The following is a 26,607-nucleotide window of genomic DNA, read 5'->3' on the forward strand; positions in this document are numbered from 1 at the left end:
ATGTACATAAAACAAAATGATTCAAATCTCAATAAACACAGAAGTGTTTATTATACAGTCTGACAGCAGCAGGCAGGAAAGACCTTCTCTATCTCTCTTTCATACAGCGAGGGTGGAGCAGTCTCCCACTGAAGCTGCTCTGCAGAGCTGACAGGGTGTCCTGCAGGGGGTGGGACTCATTGTCCAGCATGGATGTCAGTTTTGTCAGGACCCTCCTGTCACCCACCTCCTGCACTTAGTCCAGCGAGCAGCCCAGGACAGAGCTGGACTTCCTGATCACTCTGCCCAGCTTCTTCCTCTCCCTCTCAGTGATGCTGTTGTTCCAGCAGACCACAGTATACAGAATGACCGATGCCACCACAGAGTCATAAAAGGTCTTCAGGAGTGCCCCTCTCACTCCAAAAGACCACAGTCTCCTCAGCAGGTAGAGCCTGCTCTGGCCCTTCCTGTACAGTGCATCTGTGTTGTGAGTCCAGTCCAGTTTGTTGTTTTTGTATTTTTTTATTTTAGATACTTTAGTAAGAAATTGTTTAATATACATATACATACAATGACTAGCAATGGAGGAGGAGTTGGGATTGAACCACCAACCTTCTGGTTATTGGACAACCCTGCTATTCCACTGCTGCATGCTGTGTTGAGGTGAACACCCAGAGTCCACCTGCTCAATGTCCATTCCCTGGCTGTTCACCGGTGAGGGGGGGGTGGGCAATATTTAAAAATCAACTAAAAACGCAAATTCAATGCCAGGATGAGTAGTTTTTAAATGTATACACATCTCCATGGGGATGTGAAGTGTTTTAATGACAAAAGTTCCATTCACAGTGTGTTTTTAAACTTCTGAGAGGAGACAGACAACAAACAGAGAAAATATAAAGTCAACATGAACGTGTACACAGATCTCCGTGAGCATTGGCTGCTCTGCGATGCTGTCATCAGAGTGGAGGATGATGACTTTCCCATCCACAGAGTCATCTTGGCCAAGTACACTTACTTCAGGTGAACTGATTATCTCAATTTTAAATTAATGTGTTAGTAACCTTTACACAGGGAGACAAAAACAAGGATTTGTTGTAGTTTATGATGTGAGTGTTGGAGATTATTCACTGCAATCTTGTTTTTATAGCTTACAGTGTTTCAGTGTGTTTTCTGATTTTGTTGTGATGACTAGTCAACTGCTGGGGAAAATGTTGTCAGCCTGACCTCACAAAGAAAGTAGCAGCAGTCCTTAATGTTTTACCATGACAAAAACAACCGGTGAACAAGTGTGTGTTAATCTGCTGGCCCCAGGTGGGACTTGGATGATAGGACATCCAAGGATGATGTTTGACATGTTGACATTCAAGTATCTAATAGTGATTTCTCCCTCTATAGCAGGAGTCTCAAACTCAACTTACACGGGGGTAAGCATTAAGTATTCCACAAAAAAAGGGGTTCAAATATTCCAAAAAAATACAACTGGTCCAATCTTCTCAATCTTTATTAATAACAGGTCAGATTAGGGATGCAAATTATCGAGTAATTCATTAATTCATTAGTTGAATGACCTTATTGATCGATTAACGATTAATTGATAAGCAGTGAATTTCCCTCAGATTCAATAAGATTAAAAGATAAATATTGTTTACTAAATAAAAACTGCATGTCATATTCTTTAATGAGTGATTTGCTGTACCTTTGGTGATACAGTACAGACAATGACATTTATGTAGGCTAGAGTAACAAAATCAATTGTGAATAGAAATTAAATACAATATGTCAAGCTGCTTTAACATGAAAATAAGTTGTTCACCTCATACATGTCCTGGAGTCAGGCATGTGCGCAGCTTGTTTACAGTGAGGGCAGCTACTGAGAACACGGGTTCTAGCATCCTGATTAAAAAGAAAGAAATTCCAAGTACTGTATGTGACCAGCGTATTCATGGCGAGCACAAATGAAAATGCAGATTATCACATGGCAGTCTCCTACTTTGATCTATTCTGGGACTGTATTCTGACGGAGCACTGCTACGTGCGCACAGAGATCACGCAGCACCTGAAAACAAACACCGTCAACATACCAGCATGGGGCAGAACTCCTCTGTGCACAGTACAGAGAGCAGCGGAGAAATGTTTTATCTTAGACTTAGACTTAAGTTACAGCAATCAGATTTAGACCTTTAACTAGACTGTTGAATAAAGTTACCCATAGATCCACCAGTGACTTAGTGACTAATTTTAGTATCTGTTTTAAAAACTGAAATGCATCAAAGTGGTGTATCATGTTGTGGAACTTTTTCTGTGTCTTTCAGAGCTCTCTTCACACGCTCGTCTGAACCTGACAAGAAAGTCTACAGTATTCCTGACCTATCCTCAGACATGCTGAAGCTGATCATTGAGTTTGCATACACTGGCTCTGTTAACATGACAGAGTCCAATGCACGGAGGCTTTTCATGGCAGCTGATTCCCTTGATATAGTGAAGCTGGTGCAGATATGCTGCAAGTTTTTTGAAAAGACGCTCTGCCCAAACAACTGCATCGGCATCTGGCAGTTCACAAAAAACTACCACGCCCCTGAACTGCACCTCAAGGCGTTCCACTATGTCCTCAGTCACTTTGAGGAAGTGGCTTTCGCCAAAGAGTTCCTGCAGCTCTCTGCCCAGGATGTCAGTGACATCATCAGCAGTGACGACCTCACTGTGAGAAAGGAGGCAGCTGTGTTTGAGGCCATCGTTCGGTGGATCACACATGAACCTCAGGAACGAGAAGGATACTCAGATCTTCTCTTGTCAAAGGTACATTATATTATACATACAGTACAAGTACATAAACTAGAAGGGAACATATACATGTAATGCTGGCAATTTGCATAAGCTTTGTGTGCAGGTTAATGCAACTCAGACAATCAATAAGCTGATAGTGATACTATGACAGATGAAGGGAGGAGAGTAATGAGAGGAATGAAAAAATATATTAAAGATAAGACTTCATAGGGGCTCAGTCCATCTGACTGCCACGATGTAGAACAAAGAGAATGAAGACCTCATTTGTTCCGGTTGCTAATAGCATTTCAAATAACTGACCATTATTTTATTGTTTTACTTGTTACTTGTGTTACTTTATTAAGAACAATTTATGTATTTTTATTTATTCTGACACAGACTGTTAAGTTATATCCTCTTTATTCTCTGTATTGCTGTAGGTTAGGCTGAGCATGATGCCTACAGAGTGCACACAGAGTCACGTGCTGTCCAATCAGCTGGTGACGGACAACTTGAGGTGCCGGGCCGTGGTCTTTGAGGTCATCGAATGCAAAGACAGAATCCTTGGTCGGCCTCGTCTGCCTTCTGCCATCCTATTGGCCATTGGAGGCTTGAGCAGCGGCAATCTAATCGAGGCATTTGACGTCCGTGCAAATCGCTGGATGAACATAACAAAGCTTTCTGAGCCCCCTCGCAGCTTTCATGGTGCAGCCTACCTCGGTGGGTATGTCTACTGTGTTGGTGGCTTTGCCCGGGTATTCATAGCCACCAATAGTGTGCGCAGGTTTGACCTGAGCACACAGACATGGCAAGAGGTGGCACCGATGCACTATCGCCGCGGTAATGTGAGCGTGACTGTGCTGAATGGGTGCATCTACGCCATGGGAGGCTATGATGTGCACACAAGTCTCTGCAGTGCTGAGTTCTACCAGCCAGAAACCAACCAGTGGCTTGAAATTGCACCCATGCATGAGCAGAGGAGGAGCGCCAGCTGCACAGCACTCAACGGCAAGGTGGATGGAACACAATGGAACATAACAGAGAACAGAAAGATTTGTTTACAGAACACTGCTGCCAGTTTGAGCCAACAAAAATACAAAAAGGGGGGGTGGGGGGGCAATAAGAAAATGACAATTTCTTATTGCCCCCCCACCCCCCCTTTTTGTATTCAGATCTACATATGTGGTGGATTTGACGGGAATGAGCACCTGCAAACAGCAGAGTGCTACAACCCAGAGACCAACCAGTGGACCCTGATCTCTCCCATGAGCAGCCCACGCAGTGGAGTAGGAGTCATTGCATACGACAACCGTGTTTATGCAGTAAGTGCATGAAAGAAATGTGCTTTCAACAGCGGTTTAAAGCGCCTAGTTTTTTATGTGACAATTAAATTGATAAGTGATGCATCTTCTTCTCATCTTTGACTCCAAAGGTTGGTGGCTTCGATGGAACAGCCTATCTGCAGACCACTGAGGTCTACAACCCTCACACCAACACCTGGCGCAACGTGTCCTCCATGATGATAACCCCCCGCAGCGATTTTGGCATCGAAGTAGTTGAAGACCGGCTCTTTGTTGTCGGGGGCTTCAATGGCTTCACCATCACCACTTCTGATGTTGAGTACTATGACAGTGAGACGAATAAGTGGTCTCAGGCCTGCGACACGGACGTCGCCCGCAGCGCTCTGAGCTGCTGTGTGCTTTCTGGTCTTCCCAACATGGTCGACTACACCATCCCTCGTGATTCGTGATTTCTGTAAATCTTGTATAAATATGAATGAATGAATGAATAAATGTATAAAGTGATGTAACAATACTGTCACAGTACCTGGCTGTAAATGTATATCATGTGTTTATTTTTATCTTATGCAATCTGCATGTATGTTTTAGGCTCGCAGTTATGCTGTACACATCTGGATTACTAGACCTGTCCCTTCCACCATACAGTATGGTACTGTTTGCGACAATGAGCTCTCTCTCGCTAAGTGTCAATTACATCAGTGGTGAGACCAAAGCACTCCCATGAAATCACAGTTCGAAGTGCTCCCCTCAGATGATGGAGTACTATCAACAACAACTTTTAATCTGCTGCAGTTGAGAAGAGAACAAACATTAGTGTGTGGCTTAGTAGCACCAACCTTTGACCATAGGCCTCTCCATGTTAAATTATAGAAGAAATGTAAACAATATCTCTTTATCGTGCAGACCCCGCCTTTTTGATGAGTTTGTTCAGTCTGTTGGCGGCCTTTGCTTTAATGCCTGATCCCCAGCACACCACAGCAAAGAAGTGCTCACCATGACAGACTGGTAGAACATGTGGAGCATCCTGCTGAAGGACCTGTGTCTCCTCAGGAAGTACAGTCTGCTCATGCCCTTCTTGTACACAGCCTCAGTGTTTTATGTCTGTGTTTATATGTAGGTCTGTCTTGGTGGTTCAGTCTGTGGTTTCCAGCAGAAGGAGGTCTGTCAGCCCTCAGGAGGAAGGGTTCCCCCAGAGAGCCTGGGTCCTCTCAAGGTTTCTTCCTGTTAAAAGGTAGTTTTGAAAATGTACATAAAACAAAATGATTCAAATCTCACTCCTGCTCTTAAATTTGAGTTGTTGTTTTGTTTTGTTTTGTAATGATGCACAATAATTCTGTCATACAACTTGTTGCCGTGCAAGTGTTGTGAAGTTTAAAAAAACAGCAGCAACCAGAGAATGTTATGTGTAGACGACGGAGAGAGAACCTGGTTTTAAACTCCAGCAATAAAACAACAAAGGAACAACAACCAAACTAATAAAGAAGAAGAACCAGACCTTCATAGAGACAGCAGCTGACTTTGGTAAATACTAACAGATACTTTAAACTAATTTAGACTAATTTAGTGATCTGACCTCTGTAACAATCGACTGATGCACTTTGATAATACACACAAATGTTGATCCTAAATGTTCTTGGTGGTTTTTAATCTGATGTAACATCTGTATGAGCAAAGAAACTTTGACTCTAACAGCTGTTAAATCAAAGAAAAAGCACAGAAATGGGTCAATATCAGAGTATTGTGGATAATCACTGACAAGGTGGAAGAAAAATGAGATTTAACAAATGCATTATTTCAATAAATGGTACTTATATTTTGTACTGTCTATATATTTAACAGGCCATCACAGAGAAAGAGTTCACACCCAAAAGAAGCCCCATCACTGAGCACCTTTGGTAAGTACTAACACTTTAAACTCATCCAGACTCATTTGCTGCTGTGACCTCTGTAACAGCTAAATAATACTCTTAAAACTGATGTACATTCTTTATCTTTCAGTGCTAGTTGATGAGGTTGTCCATACTGTTTCTCCAAGGCTGCCAGTGCTGAGGTAAAGGGGTTGAGGTAAACTTAAATTAGGGACAGCTCCCAAAGGTGGTGGCAGGTATGCAACTGGAGCTGGCTGGGAGACAAGATATACTGAAGGTGGCTGTTGCACAGAAGGATGGCGTATATACTGGTGCTGGCTGGGAACCATATTACTTAGAGGGTAGATGGTAGGCTGCAAAGATGAGACTTGAGTTAAGGCAGTGGAGGGTGGAGGTATTGTATAAGGTGGGATCTGAAGTGCCTGGGCTAGTAGGGGCTGGCTATGAAGACCAGAAGATGTCTGGAGTGCGTTGGGTCTCTGGGGTGATGGAGAAGGATATGCTTGCTGAACACAGGGAGAAGAAGCTGATGACACATGGGCACCCTGCAGATAGCTCTGTGATGGTGGCAAAGTCACTGAGATGGAGGATGAATGAGGAATATAGACTGGGTTGGATGGCAGGTGAACTGCTACCGCTGATGGTCCCTGCAGCTGAGGCTCATGCATTGGAGCAGGTCTCTTATGCTCACAGGGAAACAGTGTCTGAACAGATTGTGAAGTTTTGCCAGGGTTACGATTAGCATCTGTTGCGGCTAGATTTGGTTCAGACTGTTTTTCCACAAGGTGCTGTAGTGTTCTCAGGATATGATTGCTGATTGGACACATATTCAGTAGACTCGGCTTTGCGTGATTGTCTCTCACTCTCGCCTTCTGAATCTCCCTCAGAATAGCTATGCTCCAACTGTTCAAATTTCCCAAACAGTGCTCTAACCATACCCTTTAGCTCTGCTACTTCCTGTCTCAGTAGCTCAGTGGCTGCACTTTCTGGGGCCGATTCTGTGCGCTGTGTTGGTTGTTGAGAAGGCTGACCATAAAACTCAGTTTTATAGTCCTGTAGGTATCTTGGGGGTATCCTCTCTGGCAGAGGCCTTACTCTCCGCTGCTCCTGATGTTCGGATGAAGGAGCTTGTGGATCCATTTTCCACCATAGATGTTCAATCTGGCTCAAAGGACCATGTAAAAACTGTACTAAGGGTGCTGGTGGTGACAACTGAACAGCTAGGTGGTGGGTGTGAACATTTAAACACACAGGATCCATTGACAGTATGGAGGCAAAATAAATGTCAGCTTTTACAGCCCAAACTCAAAACTGAAACTCACATCAAGAATGCATCTATATATCTTCAAAAGAGGTTTAATGTGGTTTAGGAGTAAAAGCTTTGCAGGCCAAAGGGGGCGTGATTATAAAGCCTCTCTGAGCGTGTCCAGAGAGAGCAGGGCAGCTCTGGAGCTTGTGATTTTAACACTGTTCCTCTTTTAGACGCTGCTCCGCCTGGTCCCATCCAGCTCAGCCTGCGCCCTCCAGAGCACCTGCTCCTCAGTAGTTTTTCTCCTTCGGGAAGTTTTTTGTTCTTTTGTTTTCTACAAAATAAATAATTGTCATTCGAGTCTGCGCCTGGATCTCCTCATTCCAAAAACCCAACAACAGATTACTCAGAAACTGGAAAGAGATCAACATTCTCTGCTTTCTTGAACTATTCTAGATAATCTGTGACATGTAGGTATATAATGTGTAGTTTAGTTTAGTTACGAATAGGGGAGGCCAAACACAACTTTAACCATTTTACCATTTATTGTAAGAAAGAAAAATAGTTGAATACCAACAATTGACAAATAAGGAAATGTGCAAGCAAAATGACTGCCATGCCTGCAGCAGGCCAGTTAGAGCAGCAGCCCTCCTAGCAGGCCAGATGGGGAGAGAGAGCGTGAAGCAACCAGACTGGGTCCTCTTAAACCGTCTCCAGCTCGTCAGGAGGACAAAATACTGTTTGCTGAAAATCCTGACCATGGAAAGACTGTTGATGTTTACAAACTCCCCTTTTGCACATTGCTGTGAAAATGTGCCCCACACACACACAGGAAACATTCTTGATTAAACCTGAACAAAGGAGGATTTATTGCAGGTTTTTATTCATTTGAGCATGATGAGCCTATAAAGTGACACTTTCCTAATATTATTCCTAATAATATTAACTCTCCCTCATCATGACAGGCAAACACAGCTGAAAGCAATGCACACATACACTACACACTGTAGCTAAAGCTAAAACACTTTGTGTATATGAATAACTATAAAGACAAATTCTTCATTAATGTTGAAAGTGTACATAAAACAGAAGGATTCAGATTCACTCCTGCTCTTAACTGTGAGTTTTTGTGTGTAATGTTCAATAATTCTATGTAATGATGTCATAGGACTTGTTGCCTTGCAACTGCTTTGAAGTTTTAAAAAGTCACAGCAGCCATATAATGTTGTTATGTTATGTTTTGAATATTGTTCATTTGCACAGTTGAGTCCAGAGAGAGAAGCTGTTTTTTTGAGCTCCTGAAAAATAAGAAGAAAAACCATCTGAACAACGGACTTTGGTAAATACTAACAGATAGTTTAAACTCATTTAGACTAATGTAGTGATCTGACCTCTAACAACTGAATGATGCACTTTGATGGTACACAGATGTTCTTCCTAAGTGCTGGTGGTGGTTTTTAATATAATGTAACGTTTGTATCAGCAAAGGAACTTGTACTACAGCTGTTAAATCAATGCAAGAGTACAGAAAGGGTTGAATATTTGAGTGTTGTGGATAATCACTGACAGGGTGGAAGACGGCTGAGATTTTAAATTGCATTATTTAATAAATAGTAGGGATGTCCCGATCAGGTTTTTTTGCCCTCGAGTCCGAGTCATTTGATTTTGAGTATCTGCCGATACCGAGGCCCGATCCGATACTTTCAGGATTCTCTATAAGGGCAAAACCTGTGTGTGTGTGTCCAGAGCGCCACGCTGGGAGATTTCACACACGCAGCAGCTCATCGAGGTCTCGAACCACGACCTCTCACACCAAAAGCAACTGTCATACCCCTACACTACAGGACACAGAGCCACCCTGCACAGAGGGCGTTAACTTTGAGAATAAATATATATCCGAGTCCTGATCGGGAGGTAATGTCCGATTCCGATCGAGTCTGAAATCACGTGATCCGATCGGGACATCCCTAATAAATAGTACTTATATCTTGTACTAAGAACAATGTAGAAAATATTTAGAGATACAACTAAATGAGCTGCTTCCTGCAAATCTGAAAACAAAGATTTATATTTAGATTCAAATGTGCTCTGTTTGAAGTGTTGAATATGCATTAAAATATGGGATTATTATTGTTGATACAGCATTTTGATTTGTAGCAGATTAAGATAAAATCAATGTTAACAGCATTTTATTTGAATAATAACACATCACACTGTCTATATATTTAACAGGCCATCGGAGACAGAAGACCCTTGGAGACCAGCCATCACTGACCACATCTGGTAAATACGAACAGACACTTTAAACTGATTCAGACTCATTTGCTGATGTGACCTCTGTAACAGCTGAATAATACTCTTAAAACTGATGCACATGAATATTCTCCCCAAATGTTTGATGTAAATATATTCTTAGAGTATAATGTACAATTCTTAAACCATGTTGGAGTATTGTTGATGCAGCATTTTCATTTGTAAGTTCAAATGAAGCCACTTAATGATATTATTGCTGAATTATAATCACTGTGTTTATTGATCCATAGTTTGAACATATGTAAAACCAAAATCAACCAAATTGTTTCAAATGTTACCAGCACAGTTTAAAATGGACCTCTGGCCAGTAGTGAAGAGCACGGTGCAGGAGATGGAGTGGGGGGAGGTTGTGTCCACTCTTGAAGCAGCGGTTCTGGATCTGCTTCAAGATGGTGCATCCGACCCCCCTCCTCCTCCTGTGCCTGCTGCACCATTCGCCCGCCTACAGCTGGACGACGGAGCCAGCCAGGGACAGGTAAGACACAAAGTGGAGGTCAGGGACAGAGACAAAAACACCTGACCCACACAAAAGTCTGAATTTTGACCATTCAGTTATTTCCACATCAAAATAAGGCCGACTCTGAGTGTGTCATGTCTGCTCAATCTTCCCTGTCTCTCTGCAGTACCATCATGAGTCCCCTGCCCCCTCCTGCAGCAGCTCCACAGCAGCAGCAGCAGCTTCACCTGTGAACACAGTAAGACCCTCGATAAACACACTAATACATGTTGTTTGGTTGTTGGAAACAGCAGCATCAGACAAGAGGAAGGGCTGAGTATAAAAACACAAGGTACACAAGTTAGGAAGCAGACACAGCTGGACCTCATGAGGACGGAGTATAAACCACAAGAAGCCTTCAAAATGAAACACTACATACTACTAAAACCTTTTTGAAGTAACAGTAATCAGAACTGTCAGTAACACTGTGGACCATGTCTCCACCTGTCCCTGCTTCAGATGCAGTAACACACAGTCTAATCACAGACCCACAGAGGCTGATCATGTGTAACAGTGAATCAGATTTACAGTTGAATACACACTCTCAGACAGAGGACACCAACTTGTCTAATCACCTCCACATTTGTGTCCTCAGTTTCAACATCCACTGGTGAGGCTGCCGGACAACATGGTCCTAGTGTCTGTTATTGACCCGTAAGTAAATCACACAAACAAAGTATGATTAAACATGGCTGCTGCTGTCTAACATGGACGTCTGTGTCTCTGTCTAAAGGAGCGGACAGTTGTCCTATTGGCCTGTTGCTGTGGAGCCTGCTCCTCCTCCTCCTCCACCTACTGCTGCTCCTCCCCTCCCCACCACATCAAGGTAAGTTGCTGATGCTGCTTTTGGACAATATGTGACTGATTATGATGAAATCATCAATGATCAGGTGTTCAGGTCTGTGTGATCATTATTATAATCTCTGTCTGTGTATTGGGCTTTAATTCATCTGAACAGCTTCCCAGAGATGAATTTGAATTGTATTTATTCTCATAATGTAGCCTACTTGTGTCCTCACATGTGCACACAGTGGTATCTTGTGTCCTCACTTTTGTTTTTCCTGTTTTGTTCCTGTAGAAAAAGAAAACATGAAGATGAAGCAGCTTCACAGCCGCACATCAAGAAACCAAGGAATGCCTTCATGCTCTTCCTCAATGAGCAGAGGCCCAAGGTCTCTGCTGGGAAGGGCATGAAGGGCAGTGCGGCTGTGAACGCAGCTGTGGGACAGATGGTAAGAAACATGGATCAAGAGTTTGGTTGAACTGATGTCATCTACTGCATTTTGGCAGCTATTAGCCAGCACTGATCTGACACTATGAGCCTCAGAATGCTGACTGCAGTTCAATTAATGGCCACAGGCACCAATATTAACAAGGCTTTTCTGATTTTATGACACACACACACAGCAGAAACACACATCACTGTGTACTGCAGGTGTGTTTTAGTACATGTGCTGACATTGAGTTGTCGTCTGTCCACAGTGGAATTCACTGTCAAAGGAGGAGCAGGCCAAGTACTATGAGGAGGCCGAGGCAGAGCGGCTGCTCCACACTATGCTGTACCCCGGGTGGTCGACAGCAGCCAACTATGTAAGCACACTCTGCTCACATACAACTACGACACAACTCCTCCACAGACGGTGAAAACAGAGTGTAATGTGTGTCATGTGTTTGATTTTAGGGCAAGAAGAGGAAAAGGGTGAGGACGAGGACTCCAGCCACAACAGGTAAATATGCTGTTTGATGCAGGTGGACACACACAAAGTGTCACAGAGGACTGATCATGTTTGTGTTTGTGTTTCTACAGACTGAGAGGACGGACGCAATGTGAAGAAGTGTATTTCTGTAAATAGTTTTGTAATAGTGTTTTTTGCTTGTTCACCTTTTTTGTCTTGTAAATAGTTATTTTACATATTCATTTATTTTTATTGTATATAGTTTTATTTAAATTCTTTATTATTACATTTTATAATAAATATTGTTTATAAATTGACAAAACCTCTTTTTTGCTGATAAGTCACACTTATATAGGGAAGACATTTTTTACAACAGAACAAATATTGTAACCATAAAGCAGACAGCCAACGACAAGTTTGTTTAACTTTGATTTTCATTAACTAGATTGAAATATTACATCTTATCTTACACTGGAGTTCGTGTGTGTAATGATACACAATAATACTATCTTCAAATGTCATAGCACTGTAAAAAATACAGACATATTCTGTTGTTAAGAATGCTGAGGAGTTTCCTCAGCATCCTCCTCTCCGTCACCTCCACCACAGACTCCAGCTCCACTCCTAGTACCGAGCCAGCCTTCCTAATGAGCTTGTTGAGTCTGTTGGTGTCGGCCGTCTTCATCCTTCTGCCCCAGCACACTACAGCGTAGAAGATGGCACTTGAGACCACCGAGTGGTAAAACCTCTGCAGCGTGGTCTGGCAGACATTAATGGACCTGAGTCTCCTTAGGAGATACAGGCGACTCTGTCCCTTTTATATTGTTTCATAAGCTCTGTTTGAACAAATCAGCAGGTTTTCAGGTCTGCATGGACAACACAAAGTTGGCTGTCAGTCACTTCACCGTGTGGTCATACACTGGATGTATATCTGAAGACATGAAGCATCAAGATGAGCAAATCTTACAGATGTTACAAAATCTGTAATAAACAATGGCTTCTGTAAACCATGAGACAAAAGGTGGCTATTACTACAGGAGTGCCTCTCATGAGTTATCACCATTGCATTTGAATGTAACAGTAAAAGTGAAGCCACACTTTTGGGTAATGGCAGGTGTGTATCCTTATAATCATCATCATCATCATTTGTGCTGCATGTAATCAAACAGTTCTTCATATCACTCAGCTCCTTTTGGGCTCTACTACCACATTTCAACAGTGAGACACAGATAACTTGATCTCCTCCTGATCAGAGGAGCAGTGAGAGGTCTTACTGTTAAGATCATTAAACAACACGGAAGGTTTGGGGCCAAACCAGACAGACAGCAGAGCTGCAGGCTGAGAGACAGAGGACTGTAGGCTGATGCTGGACTGAGAGTTTGATGCTGCACGCTGTGTTTTTATAATGTCCATTCCTGATGTGGTGCTCTGGCTGGTCGGTTAGCGAACAAGTTAGCTACTGGCTGCTAACATAAGTCCTTCAATGACAGGCTGATTAGCGTTAAACTAAAGTAAGAATACTGCTGACTGTCAGCTGCTTCTATGAGTAAAATGCAGGGTAAAAAGTGGAGGATGATTATTTTTCATCCATATTTATCATCCATTCAGCCTCTCTTCACTCGATGCCCACAGCCTGGACCATCACACAGGTATCAAAATGATAGTTGCCCAAAGTGTGTACACATTACAACCTTTTATGCTGCTTATCTGAAAGCACTATCATTGCTAACAAAGAATTATATTTATGTATAAAATGCAGTCCTATTTTAGTACAGTGAAATATTTCAGTTTTGTCTGAATAAGCAAGGACATGTGTTTGAGCCAGTACAATTGTAGTGCTCTAGTGTACATGCCTTATGTTAGTTTAATTAAAAAAATATATAGACAATGGGGAATTTCATCCATTTCAGTCATCCATTTTGCAGCGTGTCATGTTTGTTTTCTGTAATGTTTGTGCATGTTTGTTCCTCTGTCTCTCCTTCATCCTCTCTGTCCTGTCTCTCTCTTCTATTCTCTTCTCTCGCACTATATTAATAAAACTGAATTAAATTGAATTGCAGCCTTCCCCCTTATTTAATGACCTCCGGGGGTGTGCTCACGGGGGGGCTCGCCCGGGGAGTAATTCAATGTAGAACCGCCACTGATTGAACCGTAAGTAAATCACACAAACAAAGTATGATTAAACATGGCTGCTGCCGTCTAACATGGACATCTGTGTCTCTGTCTAAAGGAGCGGACAGTTGTCCTATTGGCCTGTTGCTGTGGAGCCTGATCCTCCTCCTCCTCCTCCTGCTGCTGCTCCTTCCCTCCCCACCACATCAAGGTAAGTTGGCTGATGCTGCTTTTGGACAATATGTGACTGATCATGATGAAATCATCAATGATCAGGTGTTCAGGTCTGTGTGATCATTATTATAATCTCTGTCTGTGTATTGGGCTTTAATTCATCTGAACAGCTTCCCAGAGATGATTTTTAATTGTATTTATTCTCATAATGTAGCCTACTTGTGTCCTCACATGTGTACACAGTGGTATCTTGTATCCTTACTTTTGTTTTCTGAAACACAGTCCTGGGTGTGTGAGACACAGTGCAAAACAAATATGTCTGCCTGCTTGTGTCTCAGCATGAGGCCTGAACCGGAAGATAAACATTCAGCATCACCAACATTCTAGAATTCTGGGCTGGCAGCAGAGGAGGCCAAGTGGGCGTGGCCTGCTTGGATCTCTTTGATCCCTGGCAACATCATGACATCATAATGACTTCCTAAAGTCTTTATGATGTCATTAGAACATCATAAAGGCTTTGAGTCCTAGGCAACATCATGACATCATAACGACTTCCTAAAGCCTTTATGATGTCATTAGGACATCATTAAAGCTTTATGATGTCATAACTATGTTTATAAGTGGACATAGACAGTGTCACCTGCAACAAACATGCAACAGAGAGCTGCAAAGGTTTTTAAATCATTTGAGAACGTCAACGCGGGAGTTTCAACTGTACAACAGTTTCAAGAAGATACGAAAATGACCAACAATCAAGTGTTCCCCTCTACTCAGGAGACTGTGTCAGCAGCTGAATCCAAAGTCAGCCTGCAAGCCATCAATCAACAGCTTGATGCCATCCAAAGCCAAGTGTTCATGCTGAAGACACAGCTTCAAGGCTTGCCCTGTGATCATGAGCAGGTACAGATGCAAAGTCTCCACCTTGAACAAGAGGTTGAGGAACTCAGCAAAAACGTCCAAAACTATCAGAAGATGGCTGCAACCATGAAGGTGTCCAGAGACGCCAATATGCGTAAAAATAGGGCCCTGCAGAAGGAGCTCAAGGGTCTGATAAAAGACATGGAGAGGGAGAAAGACTACAAGCTTGTCTGTCAGGATCTCGTTGTAGACCTCAACAACTGGCTACACAAAAATATGAGTCTGGCTGAACAATGTGAGGCGATGAATAGAGAGCTTTACATGAAGAAACAACAGAAGAAGAGATATAAAGAACTACAAGCTGATCAGAAAGCTGCAAGGGCTGGACATTTGGACATCATCAAAAAACGCAGCCAGACCTTCCAAAGGCTGATGGAGGACTGGAAATACAACAATGACAAGATTCAGGAGCAGATAAACATCAACAACCAACTAATTCTGGACATTCATACTTCCAAGGAGAACTATGAACAGTTGTTAATTTTAAAGGAAAACTGTAAGACTATGGAGGAGGACAAAAAAGCTCTGAGCAAGCAGAATGAGGCTCTGCAGAAGACACTCGTGGATCTTCAGAAAAAGATCCACAAGGAGAGACCTGTGGAGGCCAAGTTCAACAGTCTAAGAGCTGAAACTGAAGACTTGGACAAGAGCAACGGAGCTCTGCATCAAGAAATTGTGACCTGCCACAAGAGTTTGCAAAACAAAAGGGTTCTGGACATCAAGTATGAATCCTTAAAGAAGGAGAACAGGGCCATCCAACAGCACCACAAATTCTTATGTAAAGAACTTGAGGAAGTCCAGAAGGATCTTAAGAAAGAGAAAGCTCTGGGACAGAAGTGTGCGGAGATGAAGGCCAGGACAGACGTTCTGTCAAAACAATGGGAAAACAGCATCAGGGAAATTCTAGAGCTGAACGCCACAGGAAGTGACCTCATCGACAGTGAGAACGCAGCTGTGGAGCAGGAGATTCAGCAGGTCCACCAAACCCTTCAAATAAATAGAGTTTCGCAGAAGATAGCTGAGGCCATGAAGTTGTCCAGAGACGCCCATATGTGCCAAAATAGCGCCCTGCAGAAAGTGCTCGAGAGTCTGAATAAAGACTTGGAGAAGCAGGAAGACTACCTGATCACTAATGAGGAAATCTCTACAGAAATCACAAAGCTGTTCAAGGAAAACAAGAATCTGACCGAACAAATCCAGGTCATGAACAAAGAGCTTCAGATCAGGAAAGAACGGAAGGACAGATTTAAAAAACTACAAGCTGAACAGAAAGCTGTAACAGCAAAACAACAGGACCTCATCAAAGAACACAGCAAGGCCTTCAAAAGGCTGATTGATGAGCAGGGCTGGAAATATGACTGTGACAAGCTTCAGGAGGACATAGACATCATGAATCAGGACAACAACAGACTGATTCAGGAAATTCAGACCTCCAATGAGAACTGTGCAAAATTGGTAGCTTTCAATGAGTACTCTACATTTTATGAGGGATATAAAACAAATATGATCAAGAAGAAAAAGACTTTGCAGAAGGAGCTAGCAGATCTTCTGAGAAAGATCCACAAGGAGAAATCTGTGACAGCCAAGATCCACAGTATATCAGGTGAAATTGGAGACCTGGACAAGAGCAACAGAGCTCTGTGTGAAGAAATTGTGTCCCACAACAAGAGTTTGCAACACAAAAGGTTTCTGGACATCAAGTATAAATCCTTAAAGGAGGACTACGGGGCCGTCCAACAGCAACACAAGCTCTTATTTAAAGAACTTGAGGAAGTCCAGAAGGATCTTGGGGAACGGAAAGCTCTGGAGCTGATGTGTGTGGAGGTAAAGGCCAGCTCAGACGTTCTGTCAAAACAATCAGAAAACACTGTCAGTTCACCAGAAGAGCTGGACGTGGCTGAGGAGCTTCAAGAGGCTGGATTTACTACTACATCCAGTAGTATTAAGAGTTTCTTCTCACACCTTTTCCAAAAGCTCCCTATAGATTCACACACACGACCACAGACAGGGGAAGGTGCAGGTCCAGGTTACCGCATTTGCTCTGTGAGAGCGACTCACAGTCAGAGCGATAACATGTACAGTGAGTTTTCTAGAAACCATCAGTGTACCTGTAATGCTCTGATGTTCCTGGCCTACCACACTGAAGGTTTGTGCTTTGACACAGTGGACCTTGACAAAGTCCTTGTGCTCGGCAACTCTGTCTATGTTCAAGTGAAAACAAACCTTTTGGCAGAAGGTAGGTTTCAGAACGATCACCTTGCCGTAGAGGAGTTGCCCCAGCAGGTGCAGACGGACACCAAACGTTATAGCGTCTGCATGGCTGAAATCAGGTTGGGAAGCCTGCACGGAGACCCACTCAGAGCTGTAAATGAAAGTTGGTATTTGCCACTTGCCACACGTCTTCAATGTCTGTTGGAAGATGTCAGCCATGCTTTGCTGATCGTGTCCTGCGAGTGCATCGCGGTATTTCGTGACAGATCAGGACGCTACGGAGTGTTTGACCCACACTCCAGAAGTGCAGCAGGCTTGCCTCAAACAGAAGGAACTGCAATTATGATGACTTTTGTTTGCCTCACTGATTTAATCGATCACTTGTACAAGCTCTTTGAAGACTTCGGTCCTTCTGCTGGGTATGAGTTTGTACCTGTTTCTTTTAAAACCATCAATGTGTTAACTCAACCCCAAAGATCTTCTGCACCAAGTCCAGAACCACAACTCATTGTGACCAAGACAGACAACCCAGCATGTCTGGACATGGCCCAAACACAGGCCACAAAATTAGAGACAGACACAGTCTCTGAAATCTGTATGCAGGTGTCACAAACTAGTGTAAGTGACCACAAACCAAAGAAACTACCAACATTTGCTATAATTAGTATTAAAGATTTGTCATCCTCATCAAGCTCATCAGAGTGACCAATCAGCCTTAACGGGTGTCACTGGATAATTCTTACACCACCGTGTTTCCACCTTTGAACAAAACAACAACAAAAAATTACAAAATAAAAAGAATTACAATAAAAAAACAGCAGCCCAGTACACAGTTCATATTAGTTTTGTAAAATAGTAGTTTACTAACAACGTCTTTGCTTTGATTTAAATGTTTCATATATTTTATATATATTGTGAACACAGAGTAGACTTTACATATTCAGGGCTCAGACTGCTGCATCAAACACTGTGTGTGTGACTGCCCCCTGATGGAAGAACAAGATGACTGCAGTCAAGAAGTCAGAACCAACCACACACTCTGTGACTGACAACACAACATTTAGTGTATAAAACACAGTGAATAAAGGCCTCACAGCGTTCCATCCATTTCAATGAGAGTATTGATGAAACACTGAAACTCTGTTCAGTGTGATGACAGCAGGCTTCAGCTTTCAGAGGTGCTGTGGCCGTTTCACAGGTTTGTCTTTGGTTTTGTTTTCAGACACGTTAGAGGATCACACACTCTGCACCATCACATGTGTTTCTGTGTTGTTGGTGCACACAGCATCACTGCTGCATTACTGTGTGTCAGACCAACTCACCTCAGCTTTATTTATAAATCAACCCTGTTGGTTTATTAAGATTTACTTTAGTACATACTATTGATATAGTGTTTTAACTTTATACAAAAAAAGGAACGCTTCATCAGTTCCTTTCCTACAGTCTGACTGAAACTCACAGTCACACTCTGTGTCAGCTTTTACACTGCACTTCTGCACACACACACCTCTGTCAGTAGGTGGCGCTGAAGGACACATTATATATGTTCTCAGCACAGAAACAGAAAGTCTCCTCACTGTAGTCTCACAGTCAGTAGTGAGTCTTTAGACCAGTCAGACCAACACAGGTGAGACTGAGCTCCTCCACCACATATAAACCATGTTTCTCCACCAAACAGTTAAAACTGATGGAGCTGATGGAGGAGCAGAGAAACGTCTTCAAGAGAACCCTACAGGTCCAGACTCCTTTTGAACCTCTTGTATGAAGATGACCTGGATGACTGAGAGCCTTCATCCACATGCTGGCTGTAAACTGATCGCAGTCAGAGAGAATGTGTGAGGAGCAGTGAACCAGCAGCTCTGTGGATGTAATAACAGACATGCTGCCTCTTTTCTGAGACCAGCTGTGTCCTGGACTGACCCCCTTTTACAATGAGGAATGCTGTTGGTGACTTTTATATGATCTACAGCAGAGACAGGAAACAGACGGAGCAGAATACATGAGGAGGGCCTGGTCCCTGGGCTCAGCTCCACCTGTTTTGTGGGTGTGACACAAAACCCAGTGGCACAAACCACACCCACCAGTTTCCTTCTTTCTGGGAGAAAGGAAAAAAACTCATTCTCACCCACTTTCAGTCACGGTTCTGATGCTGCTCCTCCCCTCCCCACCACATCAAGGTAGGTTGTTGATGCTGCGTTTGGACAATATGTGACTGATCATGATGAAATCATCAATGATCAGGTGTTCAGGTCTGTGCAATCATTATGATCTCTGTCTGTGTATTGGGCTTTAATGCAGCTGAACAGCTTCCCAGAGATGAATTTCAATTGTATTGAATGTCATAATGTAGCCTGCTTGTGTCCTCACTTTTGTTTTTCCTGTTTTGTTCCTGTAGAAAGAGAAAACACAATGAGCAGCCGCACATCAAAAAACCAAGGAATGCCTTCATGCTCTTCCTCAATGAGCAGAGGTCCCAGGTCGCTGCTGGGAAGGGCATGAAGGGCAGTGCGGCTGTGAAGGCAGCTGTGGGACAGATGGTAAGAAACACTCTGGATCAAGAGTTTGGTTGAACTGATGTCATCTACTGCATTTTGGCAGCTATTAGCCAGCACTGATCTGACACTATGAGCCTCAGAATGCTGACTGCAGTTCAATTAATGGCCACAGGCACCAATATTAACAAGGCTTCTCTGGTTTTATGACACACACACACAGCAGAAACACACATCACTGTGTACTACTGGCCTGCAGGTGTGTTTTAGTACATGTGCTGACAGTGAGTTGTCGTCTGTCCACAGTGGAATTCACTGTCAAAGGAGGAGCAGGCGAGGTACTACGAGGAGGCCGAGGCAGAGCGGCTGCTCCACACTATGCTGTACCCCGGGTGGTCGACAGCAGCCAACTATGTAAGCACACTCTGCTCACATACAACTACGACACAACTCCTCCACAGACAGTGAAAACAGAGTGTAATGTGTGTCATGTGTTTGATTTTAGGGCAAGAAGAGGAAAAGGGTGAGGACGAGGGCTCCAGCCACAACAGGTAAATATGCTGTTTGATGCAGGTGGACACACAAAGTGTCACAGAGGACTGATCATGTTTGTGTTTGTGTTTCTACAGACTGAGAGGACGGACGCCATGTGAAGAAGTTTATTTCTGTAAATAGTTTTGTAATAGTTTTGTTTTGCTTGTTCACCTTTTTTGTCTTGTAAATAGTTATTTTACATATTCATTTACTTTTTTATTGTATATAGTTTTATTTAAATTCTTTATTATTACATTTTATAATAAATCTTGTTTATAAATTGACAAATCCTCTTTATTTGCTGATAAATCAGATTTATGTAGGGAAGTTTTTACAACAGAACCAATATTGTAACCATAAAGCAGACAGCCAACGACAAGTTTGTTTAATTTAAAAATATTCAATTCATTAGATCCACTAGATTTAAATATTACATCTCATCTTACACTGGAGTCCATGTGTGTAATGATACACAATAATACTATCTTCAAATGTCATAACACTGTAAAAAATACAGACAAATTCTGACAGTAATAAGCTGTTTGCCATTAAAACAGTAGTATACTTTTAAAACAAAGCACTCTGGGAAAATGTGTCATTTTGCATGGTTATATTAAACCTGTCACTACTGTGTAGTTACATGTCTTTTCCACTAGAGGGCACTCCTCCTTAACAGCCTGCGAGAGTCCTTGTCCTCTGAAAAATCCCAGGACTGGTTAAACGGCTGTAATGCAGAATTCATGTGCTACATCCTGCCAACAATTCACTGCTCGGGTTTAAGCCACAACAATTTTTAATCTGCTGAGATTAATAAGAGAAGAGAAGAGAGTGGAGGAATAACCAGTGAATGACTGCATATGACTCTTACAATGATAAAAAATGTAACAAGATTATATTTAGACAGTAGATACTTTTACTAGTGTCAGTAGATTTTAATTGATCTTATTACTTATATAAAAAGTGGCCATTAGTGGTATGAGACCATTTGCCCTCATGCAGCCCTCATGGAGTCTGTTTCTGACAGTCTGAGCAGAAACATGCATATCAGTGTCCTGCTGCAGGTCATGTTGCAGGGCTCTGGCAGTGCACCTCCTGCTCCTCCTTGCACAAAGGAGGAGGTAGCGGTCCTGCTGCTGGGTTGTTGCCCTCCTACAGCCCCCTCCACGTCACCTGGAGTACTGGCCTGTCTCTTGGTATCTCCTCCATGCTCTGGACACTGTGCTGACAGACACAGCAAACCTTCTTGCAGCTCTCATTGATGTGCCGTCCTGGATGAGCTGCACTACCTGAGCGACTTGTGTGGGTTGTTGACACCGCCTCATGCTACCTCTAGGGGTGAGAGCACTGACAAAATGCAAAAGTGATCAAACATCAGGCAGACAGGATGAGAGCAGAGAAATGGTCTGTGGTCAGCACCTGCAGAACCTCTCCTTCATAGGGCTTGTCTTGATCACTGCCTCTCATTTCCACCTGTTGTCTGTTCCATTTGCACAACAGCAACTGAAACTGATTCACAGTCAGTGTTGATCCTAACTGGACAGGCTGATTTCACAGAGGTGTGACTGACTTGCAGTTACATTGTGTTGTTCAAGTGTTCCCCTTGTGTAGTAGCAGTGTATTTTTTTATGTGTGACCTTGTCTGTGCCATCATAAGTTGTTATCATAGCATGGGGATGAGGTTGCAGGTAAGTATCTAATGCTAAAAACAAAGTTAAATGTAAATAAATGTAATGTATGCAGTGGTCACAGGCATGTCTAAAGGACATAAAGGACTGGATGACCTTCAACTTTTTACTATTAAACTCAGACAAGACTGAGGTCATTGTTTTTGGACCTAAACATCTCAGAACTAGTTTATCAGATAATACTTTCTCTCTGGATGGAATTACTTTCGCCTCCACTACGACTGTGAGGAACCTCAGAGTTATCTTTGATCAAGACATGTCTTTGTCTCTCATATTAAACAGGTCTCCAAGGCCGCTTTCTTTCACCTGCGTAATATTGCTAAGATCAGGAGCATCCTCTCTCAGAGTGATGCTGAAAAGCTAATCCATGCTTTTGTCACTTCAAGACTGGACTACTGCAACTCTTTATTGTCAGGATGTCCACATTACTCCATCAACAGTCTGCAGCTGATCCAGAACGCAGCAGCTAGAGTTCTGACAGGAAGCAGCCAAAGGGATCATATCTCTCCTGTCCTAGCGTCTCTTCACTGGCTCCCAGTGGACTCAAGAATACACTTCAAGATCCTTCTTCTAACCTACAAGGCTCTTCATGGACTTGCTCCATTGTATCTGCAGGACCTGATTGTACCATATGTTCCTAATAGGACACAGATCTCTGAGTGCAGGTTTACTTGTAGTTCCTAGGATTCATAAAAGTAGAATGGGAGGACGAGCTTTTAGCTTCCAGGCACCGCTATTATGGAACCAGTTACCAATCTGGGTCCGAGAGGCAGACACTGCCTCCACCTTTAGGACTAGACTTAAAACTTTTCTGTTTAGTAAGGCTTACAGTTAGCCTTAGACATAGTGTGTAGCATAGCTATGCTGCTCTAGGCCTACGTTGTCGGGGGGCACAAACATGATCCACTGAGCAGTTTCCAACTCACCCTCTGACCTCTCCTCCACTCTCCTTAGTCTGGCTCATACTGGGTAATATCGCTGCATAATCTGTGTTTACTGTCTTCCTCGTAGTTCTGTGCCTCGCTCTCGCTCTCTCTCTGTCTCTTTACAGGTCTCAACACCCATGCTGACCATGATGACCTGCAGTCCGGCCCTGACCTCTCTCTAGGCCTATGTTGTCGGGGGGCACAAACACAGGGTTCCTGTGAAGCGCTTTGAGACAATGTCTGATTGTAATATGCACTATATAAATAAAACTGAATTGAAATTGAATTGAATTGGTCAGCACCGTCACCTTGCAGCAGGTTCTGGATCTACCGGCCTGGACCTTTCTGTGTGGAAGTTCACAGTTCCCCTCGTGCCTCTGTGGGTTAAACCCCGGGTGCTCCAGCTACCTCCCACAGAGATGCTTAATTAGCTGAATTGGAGCTTGATTGGAGGTTCCAGCCTGTTTTGTAAACTCATTTTTATATAGATATATGTAAATATTTGAGTGCAATTCTGTACAAGAATTCACAAATGAATATAATATTTGTAAATACATGTAATTCTGTAGATAAATATACATTTAACCTTAATTTAACTTTTCTTGTTGAAACTATGGTCTGATGTTTATAGAAACTAACCAAGAGCTGGCAGAGATGTGTAGATGTAATCAATGCACTTTAATAAAAGTAGTTTGCACTTTAGATCAGAGGCACATTAAAAGTGCAAATATTTCAATAAACATAGGTGTACTTCCTGTAAAGCATCATTGTGAGTCTTTACTGTTATAACTGGGCTCAGCAAACAAAGCCTCTGCTTCAGTGGGAACACTGCAGAGACTAGTTAGGAAGAGGAACTTCCTGCGTGTTTTTAAATCATGTCAATCATGTTAAATGTGAGGTTTTCACAGTATATGAGGCAAAAAGAGGATGATGGGTCATGTGTGTCCTCTATCACTGTCTTCAGATGGTGGTGTGTGTGTGTTGTCGCGTTTCTTTACATAATCTGTACATAACCAGCATTTATATGTAGGGGCCCCACATGGATTAAGAGAGGGCTGTAATGAGCTCTGAGAGGGATCGAAACACTAGTTAGTGTAGCCAGGTATAAAAAGACCCATTAATAATATAATGATAGTTAACTGAGTTCACTAAAAGAAAGAGACTGTATTTTCTGTATCTTTATTTGTTCACATCGGCAGGCCAGATAGGGAGAGAGAGCGTGAAGCAACCAGACTGGGTCTTCTTAAACCGTCTCCAGCTCGTCAGGGGGACAAAATACTGTTTGCTGAAAATCCTGACCATGGAAAGACTGTTGATGTTTACAAACTGTCCTGTTGCACATTGCTGTGAAAATGTGCCACACACACACACAGGAAACATTCTTGATTAAACCTGAACAAAGGAGGATTCATTGCAGGTTTTTATTCATTTGAGCATGATGAGCCTCTAAAGTGACACTTTCCTAATATTATTCCTAATAATATTAACTCTCCCTCATCATGACAGGCAAACACAGCTGAAAGTAATGCACACATACACTACACACTGTAGCTAAAGCTAAAACACTTTGTGTATATGAATAACTATAAAGACAAATTCTTCATTAATGTTGAAAGTGTACATAAAACAGAAGGATTCAGATTCACTCCTGCTCTTAACTGTGAGTTTTTGTGTGTAATGTTCAATAATTCGATGTAATGATGTCATAGGACTTGTTGCCTTGCAACTGCTTTGAAGTTTTAAAAAGTCACAGCAACCATATAATGTTGTTATGTTATGTTTTGAATATTGTTCATTTCCACAGTTGAGTCCAGAGAGAGAAGCTGTTTTTTTGAGCTCCTGAAAAATAAGAAGAAAAACCATCTGAACAACGGACTTTGGTAAATACTAACAGATAGTTTAAACTCATTTAGACTAATGTAGTGATCTGACCTCTAACAACTGAATGATGCACTTTGATGGTACACAGATATTCTTCCTAAGTGCTGGTGGTGGTTTTTAATATAATGTAACGTCTGTTTCAGCAAGGGAACTTGTACTACAGCTGTTAAATCAATGCAAGAGTACAGAAAGGGTTGAATATTTGAGTGTTGTGGATAATCACTGACAGGGTGGAAGACGGCTGAGATTTTAAATTGCATTATTTAATAAATAGTAGGGATGTCCCGATCAGGTTTTTTGCCCTCGAGTCCGAGTCATTTGATTTTGAGTATCTGCCGATATCGAGGCCCGATCCGATACTTTCAAGATTCTCTATAAGGGCAAAACCTGTGTGTGTGTGTCCAGAGCGCCACGCTGGGAGATTTCACACACGCAGCAGCTCATCGAGGTCTCGAACCACGACCTCTCACACCAAAAGCAACTGTCATACCCCTACACTACAGGACACAGAGCCACCCTGCACAGAGGGCGTTAACTTTGAGAATAAATATATATCCGAGTCCTGATCGGGAGGTAATGTCCGATTCCGATCGAGTCTGAAATCACGTGATCCGATCGGGACATCCCTAATAAATAGTACTTATATCTTGTACTAAGAACAACAATGTAGAAAATATTTAGAGATACAACTAAATGAGCTGCTTCCTGCAAATCTGAAAACAAAGATTTATATTTAGATTCAAATGTGCTCTGTTTGAAGTGTTGAATATGCATTAAAATATGGGATTATTATTGTTGATACAGCATTTTGATTTGTAGCAGATTAAGATAAAATCAATGTTAACAGCATTTTATTTGAATAATAACACATCACACTGTCTATGTATTTAACAGGCCATCGGAGACAGAAGACCCTTGGAGACCAGCCATCACTGACCACATCTGGTAAATACGAACAGACACTTTAAACTGATTCAGACTCATTTGCTGATGTGACCTCTGTAACAGCTGAATAATACTCTTAAACTGATGCACATGAATATTCTCCCCAAATGTTTGATGTAAATATATTCTTTGAGTATAATGTACAATTCTTAAACCATGTTGGAGTATTGTTGATGCAGCATTTTCATTTGTAAGTTCAAATGAAGCCACTTAATGATATTATTGCTGAATTATAATCACTGTGTTTATTGATCCATAGTTTGAACATATGTAAAACCAAAATCAACCAAATTGTTTCAAATGTTCCCTGCACAGTTTAAAATGGACCTCTGGCCAGTAGTGAAGAGCACGGTGCAGGAGATGGAGTGGGGGGAGGTTGTGTCCACTCTTGAAGCAGCGGTTCTGGATCTGCTTCAAGATGGTGCATCCGACCCCCCTCCTCCTCCTGTGCCTGCTGCACCATTCGCCCGCCTACAGCTGGACGACGGAGCCAGCCAGGGACAGGTAAGACACAAAGTGGAGGTCAGGGACAGAGACAAAAACACCTGACCCACACAAAAGTCTGAATTTTGACCATTCAGTTATTTCCACATCAAAATAAGGCAGACTCTGAGTGTGTCATGTCTGCTCAATCTTCCCTGTCTCTCTGCAGCACCATCATGAGTCCCCTGCCCCCTCCTGCAGCAGCTCCACAGCAGCAGCAGCAGCTTCACCTGGGAACACAGTAAGACCCTCGATAAACACACTAATACATGTTGTTTGGTTGTTGGAAACAGCAGCATCAGACAAGAGGAAGGGCTGAGTATAAAAACACAAGGTACACAAGTTAGGAAGCAGACACAGCTGGACCTCATGAGGACGGAGTATAAACCACAAGAAGCCTTCAAAATGAAACACTACATACTACTAAAACCTTTTTGAAGTAACACAGTAATCAGAACTGTCACTGACACTGTGGACCATGTCTCCACCTGTCCCTGCTTCAGATGCAGTAACACACAGTCTAATCACAGACCCACAGAGGCTGATCATGTGTAACAGTGAATCAGATTTACAGTTGAATACACACTCTCAGACAGAGGAC

At 42.5% G+C, this 26,607-nt stretch overlaps 1 protein-coding gene and 2 long non-coding RNA genes across 3 annotated transcripts; all 3 read left to right on the forward strand.

Annotated features, from left to right (window-relative positions):
- Nucleotides 1-5,448: 5,448 nt before the first annotated feature.
- LOC114444457 (uncharacterized) lies at nucleotides 5,449-9,942 on the forward strand. Its single transcript, XR_003671558.1, has 3 exons — nucleotides 5,449-5,564; nucleotides 5,883-5,938; nucleotides 9,755-9,942. It is a non-coding gene; the product is annotated as an uncharacterized LOC114444457 (long non-coding RNA).
- Nucleotides 9,943-10,140: 198 nt separating this feature from the next.
- LOC114444455 (transcription factor 7-like 2) lies at nucleotides 10,141-20,196 on the forward strand. Its single transcript, XM_028419028.1, has 7 exons — nucleotides 10,141-10,168; nucleotides 10,565-10,623; nucleotides 10,703-10,795; nucleotides 11,048-11,201; nucleotides 19,859-19,966; nucleotides 20,058-20,103; nucleotides 20,182-20,196. Exons 2-7 carry the CDS (start codon nucleotides 10,598-10,600, stop codon nucleotides 20,184-20,186), a joined length of 432 nt encoding a protein of 143 aa, XP_028274829.1. The 5' UTR covers nucleotides 10,141-10,168; nucleotides 10,565-10,597; the 3' UTR covers nucleotides 20,187-20,196.
- Nucleotides 20,197-24,548: 4,352 nt separating this feature from the next.
- Nucleotides 24,549-26,227, forward strand: LOC114445484 (uncharacterized). Its single transcript, XR_003671650.1, has 4 exons — nucleotides 24,549-24,577; nucleotides 25,473-25,523; nucleotides 25,839-26,027; nucleotides 26,176-26,227. It is a non-coding gene; the product is annotated as an uncharacterized LOC114445484 (long non-coding RNA).
- Nucleotides 26,228-26,607: the final 380 nt, after the last annotated feature.

This window comes from Parambassis ranga, chromosome 13 (assembly GCF_900634625.1).
Source record: "Parambassis ranga chromosome 13, fParRan2.1, whole genome shotgun sequence".
Lineage (NCBI taxonomy): Eukaryota > Metazoa > Chordata > Actinopteri > Ambassidae > Parambassis > Parambassis ranga.